Source organism: Micropterus salmoides, unplaced genomic scaffold, assembly GCF_014851395.1.
Source record: "Micropterus salmoides isolate LMB-PRFRI ecotype aquatic unplaced genomic scaffold, ASM1485139v1 Ms_hic_scaffold_22, whole genome shotgun sequence".
Taxonomy (NCBI): domain Eukaryota; kingdom Metazoa; phylum Chordata; class Actinopteri; order Centrarchiformes; family Centrarchidae; genus Micropterus; species Micropterus salmoides.
The window spans coordinates 6,863,130-6,878,158 of NW_024041373.1; the positions used below are offsets into that span (position 1 = coordinate 6,863,130).

The window sequence follows — 15,029 nt, forward strand, 5'->3', positions numbered from 1 at the left end:
ACACTCATAGAGGAAAGTCCATTGACATTTGATGCTCTGGCAACGGTAGCTACAAGCCTGTCACAATGCGTACACATTTGGCTTGTTTAATTGGACTTTAACTGTCTGACTGTGCACCTTTCCCCCCTCCTCAGTGAGCTTTCAACACATATTTATTTACAATCCTGTAGGTGGTTATTTGTCTCGGAGAGTGTTTGCTGTAATTCAGAGTGGGTGGCCTTGCCTTCCCTCAAAGCATCTGCAAACTGGCCCATGAAAATTTAACTCTTGTAATAAACAGACTCCACATTAACATCAGGGTTAGCTTTACACAGAGGCTGTGTCCGAAATCCCCTCTCATTGACTCCACCCTACCCCCTATGTAGGGAGTAGTATGTAGAGCACTATATAGGGAGCTCACTGGCATAATAATAAAACAACACTTTCGGACACTACCCCGATCGTTATTTCGGCGCCGTTAATTACGTCATTGCTGTCAGTTTTTTCAATCAGCGCAGTGCACGATGGTATATATGGCTTGGTTAGTGACCATCGATTGTACACTACTTTTCAAAATGCATTCTGGGATACACTGAGTAGACTATATAGGGTATAATAATTATCACTATACATTTGGACAGCACTACAAAATGGCGAGCTCACTATGTAGTCCACTACATAGTGAGTAGTGGGTGATTTTGGACACAGCCTTAGTCTTGACATCGCCAGTTAGAGTTTTTTTACAAGGAGGATGAGAGATGTAAAGTAAGAAATGTTCTGCATGTTTTTCAGTTCTACTGCGTTGAAAAACACAAACATTTTGCTAATATTCTGTATGCTACTGTATCTGCTTCTATCTTGGTATCTTCACTCACGCTGCAACTACTTACTTTTATAATCACTTAATCTGTGAATTAGTTTTTTTGATTAATCATTTATTTTTAGTGGTGTGACGAGATTTGAGATTGGCTTCACGAGATCGTGACGATACAAGATTTTAACTCTATTTTTAAGAAATCTTTAATGTTGTATTATATGAATTTTTTTAGCATTAAACATTTTATTTCCTGCATTCTGATGAAATTTTCTGCACCAGTTTCTGGTGATTTTTTTATTTTATTTATATAAAGAGAAACACAAAATTCAGGTGGCAGGTGATGATTCAAAATCAAAAACAGAATATAGGTCAATGCAGCTAATAAAATCATCCCTGCTGAGTCATCATTTAGTCTTTTCTCCTCTTTGTGTCTTTGTTTTGGGAAGTAACCTCTTTAAATGTGACTGTGGCACCTTTTCACCATAATGAAAAATTATTAAATTTTCATTTAGTTGTAAACTGTGAGGCACTGTTGCCTCACAGCAAGAAGGTTGTGGGTTCGAATCCCAGTTGACCGGCATTTCTGTGTGTAGTTTGCATGTTCTCCCCGTGTCTGCGTGGGTTCAGGCTAGGTTAATTGATGACCCTAAATTGTCCTTAGGTGTAAATGTGAGTGTGACTGGTTGTTTGTCTATGTGCCCTGTCCAGGGTGTACTCCGCTTTTCACCCGATGTAAACTGGGATTGGCTGCCCACAGGATAAGCAGTTGACGATGGATGGATAAACTCCTACACTTTAATAGTTCCTGTGTTTCAGCAGATTTTTTGCTCATGGTGAGGAAGTCTATCTGCCCTTTACTCTGTGCATTACGGATTTGATCCCCTGGTAGTGACCCCCTTCAGACCGATTTGGCAGGAATCTCACCACACAGTGCAGCTCACAGTCTCAACAGAGCACGCTGCCTTCAGTTTTCAGATGTTTATGTTGCAAAACTCTACCAGCTACGTTACCACTCGTCACAGCTGTCTAGACCAGGGGTTTTCAACGTGCGAGGCGGGCCTCTCCAGGGGGACTCCAAACTGTTTCAGGGGAGGCTCAGTAAATGTAAGTGAAACAATATTATATTCCTTATTGCATACAGTAAGTTATCAAAAGGAGATCACAGAGAATAACCTACATGTGTGAGAGTTCAGAGATGCAGTAGTTTTGGGGAACGGTTTCCCCCCCCCATCATAGTCAGAAACAATCAAATTCCTTAGGACAGATCTTTTTTTAAAAAAACTATTTGGTTTAGTCAGAAGTTATAGTACTATAAAGCAATATTAGGTTATCTCATAGGCATGAGATCATGATCCAATAGGCATCCAGGAGTTGAGCGAAACTAACCAAGTAAACTAAACTGTTATGGGGGGCGACGTTTCCCAAGCTTCGTCTGAGGGGAGGCCCGCAGTCTAAGACTTTTAAAAACCATTGATTGTATATAAAAAAAAGTCTGGACTCACAGCGTGAGCAGGTTCAGCTGATTACTATCACAGCGTACACTGGTGTCAGTCCGCTTATCAGTTATACATTTGTATTTCACTGTGTGAGAAAATTAATGTGTGGCTTGACAGCGTTGGAAAAATGTAATTTGTGTGAGTCTTGCGAGTCAGCTCGTCACACCCCTATTTATTAATTTTTTATTCATTAATTCCACACATTAGTAAACAAGCGCCGACAGCCATGTCAGCAGCTCTATGAGGCTGTAGGCTACTTACAGCTAAATGCTTAAATCAGAATGTTAGCATGCTCAAAGTTACTGTGTTAACTTTAGATTTTGACTTCATGATAATGCTAGATGAAAAGTAGAAAAGTAGTTACAGTTCATCCTGAGGAGGACACTGATGTCTGTTCCAGATTATCCACCCAATAGTTCTTGAGACATTTCACTCAAAGCCACAAAGGAAAAGTGAAGAAATCAACTAACGTCAGGATTTGCTAGGTGACTAACAGGATATAGGCCCAAATGCGCAACACTTCACAGGAATCAGGAATGAGAGTTCCCCAACCACTACCATGCTGGTGACTCACTTCACTAAATGAAAAATCAGGGACTCACCAAAGTAAGTAGGTTTCATCTGCTGTTAAACATGAATGTCTGCACATTTATACAATTCCATTGTAATCTATTCAATAGTTATTGAGATATTTCAGTCTGGTGGGAGACTGAAACCGACCAGCAAATGTTCTGCATTTCTGCTGGATGAAACAGCTAAAACAATTGATCAATTATCAAAATTGGTGAAAAATTTTGTTTTAACTCTCCACTGTGTAGTATATTTGATCATCTAAAATGTGTTAAAAAATGGATGTGGTTTGTTTGAGTGTGTATGTGTATTTATTTGGGCGTATCTGTGTACGTCTTCACTGCTCTGACCCAATTGTTAGCCCTCTGACTGGAAAGAAGGTGCCTTTACCTACTCACATTCTGCTCTGGACACCAACATGCCACTGAGAAAATTGAAATTGAAGTTATATTAATGAATGTATGTCATCTTCTCATTTCATTAAGTGTGCATACAATCGAATACATCATGCAGCATCATTTTCCATTTGGATGAGTGCCCAAGTGGCCGCAGCAAGCTTCACTTTTATTTGCTTATGTTCTTCATGTAGAATTTGACCTTTTGTGAATCTGATGGTATTTTGATAATTACATCAACGCTGAGATCTAGTTAATGAGACTCTGCATGAATAAATACTGTTTGCCATCAAAGAGAAAGCACTGCTCTGTCTAGAGGCTGTGCCTGGAGCATGCGTGTGGTCTGGTCAATGTTAGTGTGTGCATTTATACTCAGTGTGTGTGCACACCTCCATGTCAGTGCGACTGTGTGATGTGGTAATCTTCTAGATTCAGGCAGGAATCTGCCCATTAGTGTCACATAGTGAGCAGGCAGATATCCCTGGGGTCACATGGCTCAGGGAAAATTGAGTAGGCTAAGATATACAGTGCAGTTTAAATCAATTGGGAAGGACTTCAGTAGCTTTTCAAACATTAACCACAAATGTTGGAGGTTATACTGAGGGCTGCTCCTGCTCTTCAAACATGCAAGGGCGGGGGAGTAGAAAATGGTTATTGTTTAAACATTCATCTCATTTGAGCTGCTACAGCTGTATCTACAGTGGATATGTGGGGCAAGTCTCCCCAAAGATAGTTATCATTTGTTTGTGTGTGTGTTTCTGTGTGTGTGTGTGTGTGTGTGTGTGTGTACCATAAATTTTCAAATAGTGGCCAGGGCTTTGTTTACCTCAACTGAAGAGAGAGGCAGGCTTTTATTTGAGGCATGCTATTATCAGAGCCAGTACTTATATTTCATTTCCCCTGTTTTAAGTATATTTAATATCCTGTATTTAGAAGACTCCCTCTGTTCTAAATTGCTCCACAGTGTTGATGGTAAATTCAGTCAATTGAAGCAATACATTTCAAGTTGTTCTTCCTGTATTCAGCGCTGTCATTTGACATGATAGTGACGTAGTTGGAGGCATGGAAGAACTACAGGCTACTTTAGCATGGATTTCTAGTCTCTGCCTCTGGGTAGCCAAGAGGCAAGCTAGATGCCACTCAAAAACAAAATGTTTCTCTTCACTTGTATTGCAAACTAGCTGCGTTTTTGTGGCGTTTAAGTATTTTTGTCACCTAATGCTATGTTTTGGGAGGTAACTGCAGTGCTAGCTCAGCTAGTGTTAGCTTTGTTGCTGAGTATGGAAGCCCGTTAGGTGTTCAATCTGTTTTACATTAAAAGTGTAGTTTTGTTTACAGCAACCTGTAAAAGTACAAGTAAATACTCAGATCTAGAAGAGTACCGCATTTCTGTTATAAAGACAAACTCAGACTAACAAAGTGGTGAGTGGGGCATTGCTGTGCGGAAATGGAAATACTGTGGGTGCTGGATATTATCTGAGAATGTATTGGGAGGCTTGTGAGCATGTGTGCATCTACAACCTGTGTCATAGTGTGTTTTTATGCACGCCCCTACTATAAATTTTTGTCTTGATGGACAGGTGAAGCTGTATGTCAACTCAAGTCAGTGTTTTCTAACTAGTTTCCAACTGGTCCACACTCCAAAGGTGGACCATGAGTTCTGCATGTGAGGATCTCATGTGGGTTGCAAACATATGGATCCACACACAAAAACATCTTAAAGTACTGTTTCCTGCTGCACACTACAATGTGAGTTTTTAAAGTACAAGTAGCCTATGGATGCTGACTCTGTTGGTACATTTCTTCTCTTTCTTTTTTTCTTTTATTTATCAGAAACAGTTTAACACAACAGGTTTGAATCAGTCCACCACCTGAATTTTCTGTGAGGAGTTTGCTGTTCCTCTCACAGTCCAAAGACAAGCAGGTTAGGTAAATTCTCAGTGTGCTCATCTGTGTGTTAGACTGGTGATCTGTCCAGATGTAATCTCACTTAGTATCTTCTGGGATAGGCTGCAGCTCCTTGTGACCCTGAACAGGAAAGATGAAAATACATGTGAATGGGTGTAAAGCTAACTGATGCGTGATGCATTGACTCAGTGACTGAAAAGAAACATGGCCGGACCAGTTGGGAGTTCATGCCAGTGCCCTTGTTTGTGTGTATGCATAGAGAGGAGGAGGACATAGGAAACAGAATTCATGACCATGAGTGCTGCTCCTTCCTAAATGAAAAGGCGGTGTTGTACCAAGGGTACCATTCTGTCCAGGGTTCACAAAAAACAAGAGCAAACATTTGGCTACATAGTGACAGTGTGAGGCCTCTGGTGCACTTCAGAGCTGGATTTCAACACAAACTTCACAATAATTATATGCACCGCTAATGATTCTTACAGTTTGTCAGTAAGCTCGACACGTCTGGTATTCCAAACAGGATGAAGCTTACTGTCAGGACATTACAGTTCATGCCAGACAGTTAATCAGAGAAAAGGGTGCTAAATCGACTTTCAGATAGTTTCCTCTGATTGTTTTGCAACTTTCTGGAACCCATTCTGTTGCATTATGTAACAGATCCCACCCGTCTGGAACCTCAGCAGTTTATAACACACAACTGTGATTTATAACATTTATTTGCAGACACTTGTTGGCTCAGGTCTGATGATTATAAAAGGTTTTGTTCGTGATGCCATCGCTTGTTTTATGTGGCTTTAAAAATGACCTAATACAGGAAGCTAGTAAAACAAACAAGGCTACATGACACTTATTATTTCTGTTGACATATAACATTTCTGTGGATAACAGAATGGCAACATAATGAGAAAAATCATGTTCACAATTATATATAATGAAATTAATATATAATACTACCCAGGGAACCTCATCTTAAGTTTTAGAATTGCTATTTAAAAACTGAAATTTCAACTTAAATATTTTGTTTATTGATTTTCTTGGTTTAGATTTAGGGGATCTTTCAATTTGAGTTCTTATAAAGGTGTCCCATATGATCGACTCTGCTCATGGTTGTTTTACGTACATTATAGAATTGGACTTGGATATTTATTGGTACAGTAGTACATTTCCTGTATGGAGACTCACAGAGCAGTGACCTCTGCTCCTGGGTAAGGCAGACATTTGATAACGTGGAACGTTCTGAACATTCAGCAAATTCAGAGACGGCAGAGCACTGAGCTACAAGACGGTCCAGGATAAAAGGAGGTGCTCCAAGCACAACGGATGACCTTTTGACCTCCACCCTCCACCCGCTCTTTTGTAGCATATTGTACATGATCAAAGGCAACTTTGGATGAGAGCGGAGATGAGAGCTAGCCGTTGGCCGACCTGACTGGACCAAGAGGCTAGTCTGTCAGGAAGGCAATTTCAACTTCCTCAGCCCCGCTATACCTTTCTGTGTGAATGAGGAAGACTGGGGGATGTCTGCAGAAAAGCCTCATTAGTAATTCTGATTGTGAAAAGTCACCAGAAATAGAAAGCAGTTATATTCAGGTGCTGAGGTCAAACAAAGCACACAGATTCACTCAAACGCCAGATTAGCAAAAAAGGCACTTGACACCTTCTTAGATAAAAAAAACAAACTTATAAAGGTGGTGCTTGCCTGTTACGCATTTATGTGTTTTTTTACCACAGGACTTTTGGTCTGGCCACAGCATGGTTGGAGAGCTGTTGGGGAGTGCTAATGGTGCAGACAATGAGTGTTTTAACCACGGACTGAACAATTTAACACAAGACACGGATCATTAACCGTAGATAGTAGTCATTTTTCTGCCTCTAATGGCTTGTCTTCTGTATGTGTAACTAATGCTTTACATGTACTGAATTAGCATCAGTTTCTGTAAAACCTCAGCTTTTCATCTAGTAGTAATGATGTAGACATCCATGCTTCCAATGATTAGGCAAAAGGGAACATTTTGTTGTCAAACTGTCCCATTTGTCAAATAAAAATGACTTTTATTTTCACTTTGGAACAATAGCTGTATCTTTGATTGTCCCATTGGTTTTGTTTTGTTTCTTTTGGCTGGCCCTGGTCTGGCCTGTGTGACTGTTAAATTAAAAATAAAGAACTTTTGGGCTGAGCTACATTGTTGCTCACATTTGGAAAAAGGCACTACCCTTCTTCTCATTCTCATCACACTGGACATACAGTACAAAGTTAAAGGAAACCAGGGACACAATTTCAGGAAGTTTTCTTTGGCATGCAGAGAAACCCAGAGAGAAGATTTTTCTGAGATCCATTTTTAGTAGCGTCAGAGGTTTTGGGGTGGGGGTGGTTAAGGAGTGCCTGGTTGAAACCGCAAAATGTGTGTTTTTGCCTCTTGGCTGGATGTCGTCTGGGTCTTAAGCATGCAGGAAATGGTCTGTGCTGTCCAGCTAACAGGTGCAAGTTGACTTACTAATGAATGGCCACAGTATCAGCCAGTTCTAATAATATATTATAGATAGATAGATTGATAGATAAATAATTCCTGGTTTAACTTGACTCTTTTTATCTCTCTTCTCCAGGGACCTGAAGAATAATTTGATAAGTACAGTGGAGCCCGGGGCCTTCCGTGGTCTGCTAGCCCTGAGGAGACTGTAAGTATGATGAAGCCTTATAATAGACATGGGGGCAAATCCTCTGGCTTTAGAGACAATGAGAAGGGGTGTCTAAAGAACAGAGTGAAGAGAGGACTGAAACGTTTAACGTAGGCAAAGGTGCTGAAACTATTCCCAGTTTTTCGGCATCTTCTTTGTCCAGGCAACGCTGTCTTTCGTATTAACAGGCACATTCACAAGTGGGAGCTGCCCGGTGTGAACACAGTCTGCAGGATTTGGGGCATTTCACGTTTTCCTATGGGTTTGATGCTGCTGTTATATAAGTGATTATAGAAAAGGATGTTCTATTTATTCTAGTGGCACTGAGCTGTGCCCCCTTCATCATCATCATCATCAAAAATTTTTTCTTCTTAAAGAGCTTCAGTGATAAAACAACTGTAATACAGAAGCTAAAAACTAACTTTTATTGATCATTTAATGTGGTCCGTCAGTCTAATCATATTTAGCATAGAAATGAGGCTTGCTACAAATCTTTACTTATTATTGTCTAGAAATGTGAAAATCTCGTGTTGTTTGAATCACAATTTGTTCAAACTCAAGAGAGGTCAAAGGTAAAGGGAGGCAGCAGGATGAATAATAAAAATAAATAATTTTAAGTTTTGTTGAGTTGAAAGTTTTTTCAGAGACAGTTGTGTTGTGCATTATACCTTCGTCTACAGTATAAATAGACTAGTAGTACTGACGCCTTCTGCTGTCTCCATCTGTTAGGTGACCCTCACCTTGCAGGTTGTAGCGGTTCATTGAGAATCTCCCAGCTACCATTAACTACCAAGTGAGACTGTAATGGCAAAACCACAAAGTGTATTGAATTAAGCAGAATTTCCGTTTTAGAATGAAAATATCCAAAAGGCTCCAATGTTAAGAATATGACAATTGCAGTTTTAGTTTGCAACTAGGGATGGGTATTGCTTCTCGGTACCTTTATGGTACCGACCGAAACAGTCCGGTATCGAGTAGAACCGAAACGTCTCCAGTCAAACCAGTACTTCAGTCGATACCTAGGCCTACTTTATGTAACCAGATCGTGGCAAAAAAATACTATTTGTATGGTTTTGCTTGTAGCCAAATAGGCAAATAACCCACCTAAAGAAAGAGAAGAGCATGCCTTTTTTCGCCTTATGTGCCTGCACCATGAACTGTATAAAAAAGGCCTGCATGTGTGGAGTCCAAGCATGATTTTAACAGCCGCTCACCTTCGGCTGCGTCTCAGGTATGTTCGTCACTGTTGCAAGTTTATCACCACAAGCTTGGCTTTCCCTTTGGTTTTATCTTCTGGTATCAGTTAACATTTCTCTTTACATTTTTATTTGCTCTTCATATCACTTGTCACTGATCGTTCACTGCGTTCTATCACATCAATTAAAGGCTTTCGTGGCACAGCAGCAGTCAGCTGATTTTACTCACGGGGCCTCCGGCTGCAGCTGCGGCTGCTTCATATGTAGTTGTTTTGATTGGCTGGACTGCAGCCTCTCTACTCCTCTGCTTGTATCTTTAGTGTAGTTTAATGACTTGTTTAAACAAATTGCTTTCTTGTTTTATTCTTGTGACTGTCGTATTTACGGAGGTTTGCGGCTCACCACTAAAGGAAAAAGCGCTCACGCAGATCTTTCAATTCAGTTTATTGATTGAAAGTTAATAAAATCATTTTCCATTGTTTACTTTCAACACAAGTATCAAAACACACCTTAAATTTGTTTCCCACAGCTTATTTGGTCACTAAACTATTTCACTCCTTTCTCTTTCAAATATAAAATAACTCCCAAGCTGTAGTCTTTCCCCTTGTAGGCTAATACTACCAATGACAATGATCTAAATAGGATGGGGAGCGATGTGATACAATTTCTTATAATACTTTTTATGTAGCAGTTATTTGAAACAAGAAAAAAAATAAAATACAAAACCTTGCTTCTCCATAACAACAATAAAAATAATAATAAGCTACTAATCAGGTGACATGTCAACAGGTGACATTTTATGCAAGGTATAAAAAAAAAAGTACCAACTCACTTGATATCGGTATCACTTTAAGGGTACTGGGTTTGGTACTGGTATCGTAAAATTTTAACACATAAATTAGAACAAAGTCTTTTTATTTCCTCTGTTTTTTTATTAACAATATACAAAGTAGGATTAAAAACTTAAAATATCTTATTCTGGCTGTAGTATTTTTTTTTAGTTTTTTAGTTAGTTTTTGGTCTGAACTCTTCTACTTGAGTAATTTTCTCGACGATTACTCTCATCCTGGCTTTCTACATTTAGGCTTCAGAGTGAGTGACATGATTGCAGCCTGATAGTTAGTGGGATCTGGGTTGGCAGAGATGCAAGCACTGAGTTAACCATGCTGATTCGGGGCGCGTGTGCGCCAAGCTCGGGGAGCAGCAGAGTGCTAATTTAAGTGCTCCCCAACTGGTGATTACTCGAGTGCTCTGCTTATTTTCCCACAGCTGCTCCAGCAAAGCAGCTCTTTAATTACAGAGTACGAGGGCACCGAGCCACGGACGCGACAGCGTTCAGCCACTTGGAAGGCCGCTGCAGTTGTGTGTGTGTTTATGTGGGGGAGTGTGTGCCAGCAATGGTTAGGAGGAGTGAAAGGTCACGAAAGGTCACGACAGATATTCCAGGAAGTTGAGTAGATGAAAATGGCACAAGTTTACAAACACAGCATTCACAGCTGTTAAATTCTCTGTGTTTTAAGAAGGCAAGATACTAACACAGATGCAGTTTTGTAGCTGATTCCTATTTTAAGTTTTGTCTCTTGGTCTGACTACTATATCAGTAAAATTGTTATCTTTACCTTTTTTGTCCTTATAGGGACCTGTCCAACAACAGGATTGGCTGTCTCTCCCCTGAAATGTTTCTTAATCTGGGCAACCTCTCAAAATTGTGAGTAATCCCTAAATAGAAAACATGTGTTGCAGGCTGTGCAGAGTATGGTGTTTGATATGGATTTAGTAATGTATAACATAATGCAGTAGTCTGGCTTTAGTGCATGTGATGAGTGACCTGTTTTCTATTTTCGACAAACAGGAATTTATCGGGGAACATCTTCTCCACGCTGACCGTGGGACTCTTTACACACCTCGTGGCTCTCAGAGTGCTGTAAGGCAAACACAGATGCATATCATGCACATAAATGCATTCAGTTATCTAAGATATGGTTAAAAATGTATTTCAACCTCATTTGTTTTTGTTCAAGATACAGAGGCAAGGATAACCGTATTCCTTGCCAACATTTTGACTTATTATAGCATGAAAAGCACATGGGTAACTAATGTTAACGATGGCTCTGTTTCATGTACGTGGGCCAGTAAACCATGTCATTTTATCAATTACACCTGTGTTTTTTCCTGTTATGACATCAGATTGTCACCTATTGGATGAATAAAGTCTGGTTGCTCAAATCCAGTAATACAATCACAAGCACACAGGTTGTAACTCTTTGCTGGTATTCCCTCCAGGCACTTCAGCACCGAGACTTTGTTCTGTGACTGTCAGCTTAAGTGGCTGCTCCTCTGGGCTCGAAGCAACTCTGTGAGGATTGGCAACGACACAGTGTGTGTGTTCCCTACCCACCTCCACGGACTGGAGTTTTGCAACCTGCGTGAACAGCAGCTCAGATGTGGTAAGGACTATAGGTGTTTGGTTACCACATAGTCCGTATAAGAAGTGGACCTAGTGGGTGACGTCACGATGCCATTGCTTTCTGGACTGCCAGCCTCGAGTATGGCCGCCATGTCGTTTTTTGCAACCAGCAGCACCGGACTTGACCTAATTTGGACAAAATGGTGGCGCTTGCTAGTTTGTTTGCTAGCTGCAGCTGTAATTCACATTAACTGTGATTTTAACCTGGATGCTAATTAACTGCTAACTAAAAACTGGCTTAAAACAAAACGTACTTACTGGGAAAATGAACAGCCGACTCCTAATCAACAGCGCTGGTTAACTTTTACACAATGCAGTCGATAAGGGATTCTCTAGCCTGATTGACATGTCGCCATGGTAGCAAAATCTTATCAAGTGAAAATCACTTACTGCACTGGCACTTGTTTGTTTCAAGCAAAACAAAGATCCTGTCTAAAATGCTTTCACTGAAATTTGAATGGGCATTTTTGAACTGAAAGCAGATGTTTCAGGCTTTAAGGCCAGATTGAATGGTTTCTTAAGATGGACATTTTGCTGAGCTCTGACAAAAAGATATTTGTAAGATAGGGGATATATTTACACTTTGCCTCCTGAGACTTCTCATTAGCAAGACAAATGTTGTATTTCCAAGTAGTTAGCACAATAAGAACATGATTAATTAGATCTATTCTGATAATAGTTTTTCCTCTCCAGTGTTATCTCTCTACCTGCTGTGAACTGTTTGACAAGCCTAATATCAGGCTATTATTTAGTGCACAATTGCCAGAGAGAAAGCCCCAGGCAAAAAGTGTCTTGTAATACAGTCTTTGTGCGGTCTTTGGCCTACTATGTTCCACCTGTGTTGGGGGGCAGCAGTAGACTTAAAAGCCAGAGGAATGAGCTTGTGCTACAGAAGTTGGTAGTTCAAATCTCAGATCAGCTGAAGAAGTCAGTGCTGGGAAAATAAATAAGCTATGCTCTCCCCTGCCTCTCACTTTCTTTGTTGCCCAACTGCTTACTGGTAGTCGTTATACTGAAGTTGCTCAGTGGCCATTGGTGAAGACTAGTTGAAATGGGCCAGTTGCCATGGAATAAAAAGTCTAAATATAAATAAAATATTTAGACATAAAATAAAAAAGATTTAGAAATAAAATACGAGAGGTCAGGTGTGCTCCGCCAAACCTTCCCTGTAATTAGTATAATTAATTAGTATAACTAATAATTAGTTTTGCTAAATGGGTGTGTTTTGCACTATTGGCAAAACTGACTTTTAAGACTAAATGACTGACACATTAAGACAGACATTGTTGCAGTATGGTGTCTATCAGCAGCCGGTACATCAAACAGAGTTTTTAAGCAGAACAAAATGGCCACATTACTAACTGGAAGCTGCTAGCTACAGTAAAGAGAAATCTAAGAGACTTTACTTTTTTTTTTCTCTCAAAGACTGGTTACAGACAGGCAATCTCCCCCTGCCTACCTCCCTGTCTCCCTATCTCCCAGCTCCGTGCTGCGGTCCACAGGGGAATTGTATCTCATATGTGATAGAATCATCCTCCTCTTCTCCTTACATCTGGTTCACGCACGGGATATTGCTGTGGAATGAAAATATCATTGGTTAGTAGTGGGGTATGTCTGTGTGTTTGTGCATGTGTGTATGTGTGAAGTGAAGGGACATTATATGCTCTGTATGCATCATGTGAAGCAGTTTGCAGAAGACTAATGAGGAGAAATCCCAGTCTCCCCCCCTACAGTTTGTGTTTTTTCATACACAGACAGCGCCGTCCTGAGACGTCTGCACCACAGACAATTTTGAGTTATTCTATGTAATCCTAATTATACGTGTTTTTCATTTACACAGAACAATCCAAAGCAATTACAGGGTAATTCTGCGCAGACCACAGACAAAGAGCCGTGAGTGGTATCCAGTGGCAGGACACGGAGCGCTCCTTTCCAGCCCTAAAGCATCCATTATGGGATTACAATGATAACGTTCTGGGCTCCCTGCTCTCGCCAAGCTTGGATCCATCCTCCTCTCTACAGCACAACTCCATCTTACAATACCTTATTCATTCACTTGGCAACAAGCAGTTTTAAATTGGATACAGTGTAGTGCTCTGACAACCATATTTTTTTAATGTTATTTGATGGTTGTTATTTTCATATGGCTTGACTTTGTAAGGGAATGTTATACAGCTGTTGTACACCAACCTTGTTAATGCCATGTGAATAGGATAATGCTATGCACCTGATGCTAGGTTCTTGTTATCATCATGAAAGTGTTCTTCTTCCACACTCACATACCATCAAAATATTAATATTTTTCCACTGAGATATTCCCCCATTGTTTTTATGAAGACGTGTCATAGAAGATGCATCTGTTTCTTTCTCCAGCGGCTCCAGCGTGATGACTAGCAGATGTCTGCACCTTACATTCCAGCAATGAGCCCTTGTCTCTATGCTGATACAGGTCGGGTAGTGCCTGCAAATGAGGGGGAACGGAGGAGCGCATGCAGCTTCCTGCCAGGATCAGGTGCTTCCTGTGTTGAGGTCAGGGCAGGCATCTGTTTAACTCGTCTAGCCCCGGCCTTCTGGACAGAAAGTCTGGAACTAACATGGCATATTATGCACTGCAGGATAAGCCTGCTTTCTATAGCAGTATTTTTTTGCATGATGACACAGCAGTGCAATTGCCCTTTATGGGCATCATGTCATTAAATTAAATTTCACATGCAGCCCAATGTCTTTTAGCCTGTGGTGTGTCTCTAATAATTTAATCATATAAAAATATCATGAAATATAACTCCACATAGTCTGCCATATGAGTCTTTGAAGTTCAGTCACACACCTCTTTTAGAATCAGTTGCTTTGAGAAAGGGATAATGAGGAGCATCAGTCTGAGAATGAGAATTTCTGCTCCATTTATTTTCACACCAGTTTTGGTATGAAATCAAAACTGAAAAGTTAATACTGTATTAGTAAACAAGGAAATGAAATAAACCCTCTGTCCTCATCCATCACTTATAACTTTCTGTCCATACAAGATTTTTTTTTACAAAAATGTAACAAGACTGTTGAAATGCTAACAGGTGCTGAGAAATATGGATGGCATGTGGCAGCATGTGAATAATTATAGACTTTTAGAATTACTTTTGATTAATAAATTGATTGACTTAAAATGATTTTACAAATTGAATTGATTAATTTTAATTTGCATTTCTATGATGTAGCAGCAGGAGCTTGGATTGGCCTGATCCCACATAGGACTGCTGCTGACACAGCCGGTGAATCAAAGAAACAGCTGGCCAATCAAAGCTCCTGTTGTCTCTCTGTGGGCTGGACATGAAAGTTTCAGGTGGCACAGTGTGTCATAGGTGTCATTTACACTGGGGACGCCTGGGACATGTCCCCACCACATTTTGAAATGGCTGATATTGTCCCCATCACTTTTTGAAAGCATTTGTTAAAAGCGTTCTGAAAACATAGCACCAAGAAATGAAAATGCTTTGAGAAAGGTTTATTTGAACAATAAGAAAACATGCAATG

The 15,029-nt window shown here is 40.2% G+C and overlaps 1 protein-coding gene across 1 annotated transcript in view; it reads left to right on the forward strand.

Annotated features, from left to right (window-relative positions):
- Positions 1-15,029, forward strand: part of LOC119917305 (adhesion G protein-coupled receptor A3) — a 170,752-nt gene that overhangs the window by 21,214 nt on the left and 134,509 nt on the right. Inside the window, 4 exon segments of the mRNA XM_038737568.1 lie at positions 7,770-7,841; positions 10,674-10,745; positions 10,890-10,961; positions 11,321-11,484. Coding sequence (XP_038593496.1) covers positions 7,770-7,841; positions 10,674-10,745; positions 10,890-10,961; positions 11,321-11,484 — 380 coding nt within the window.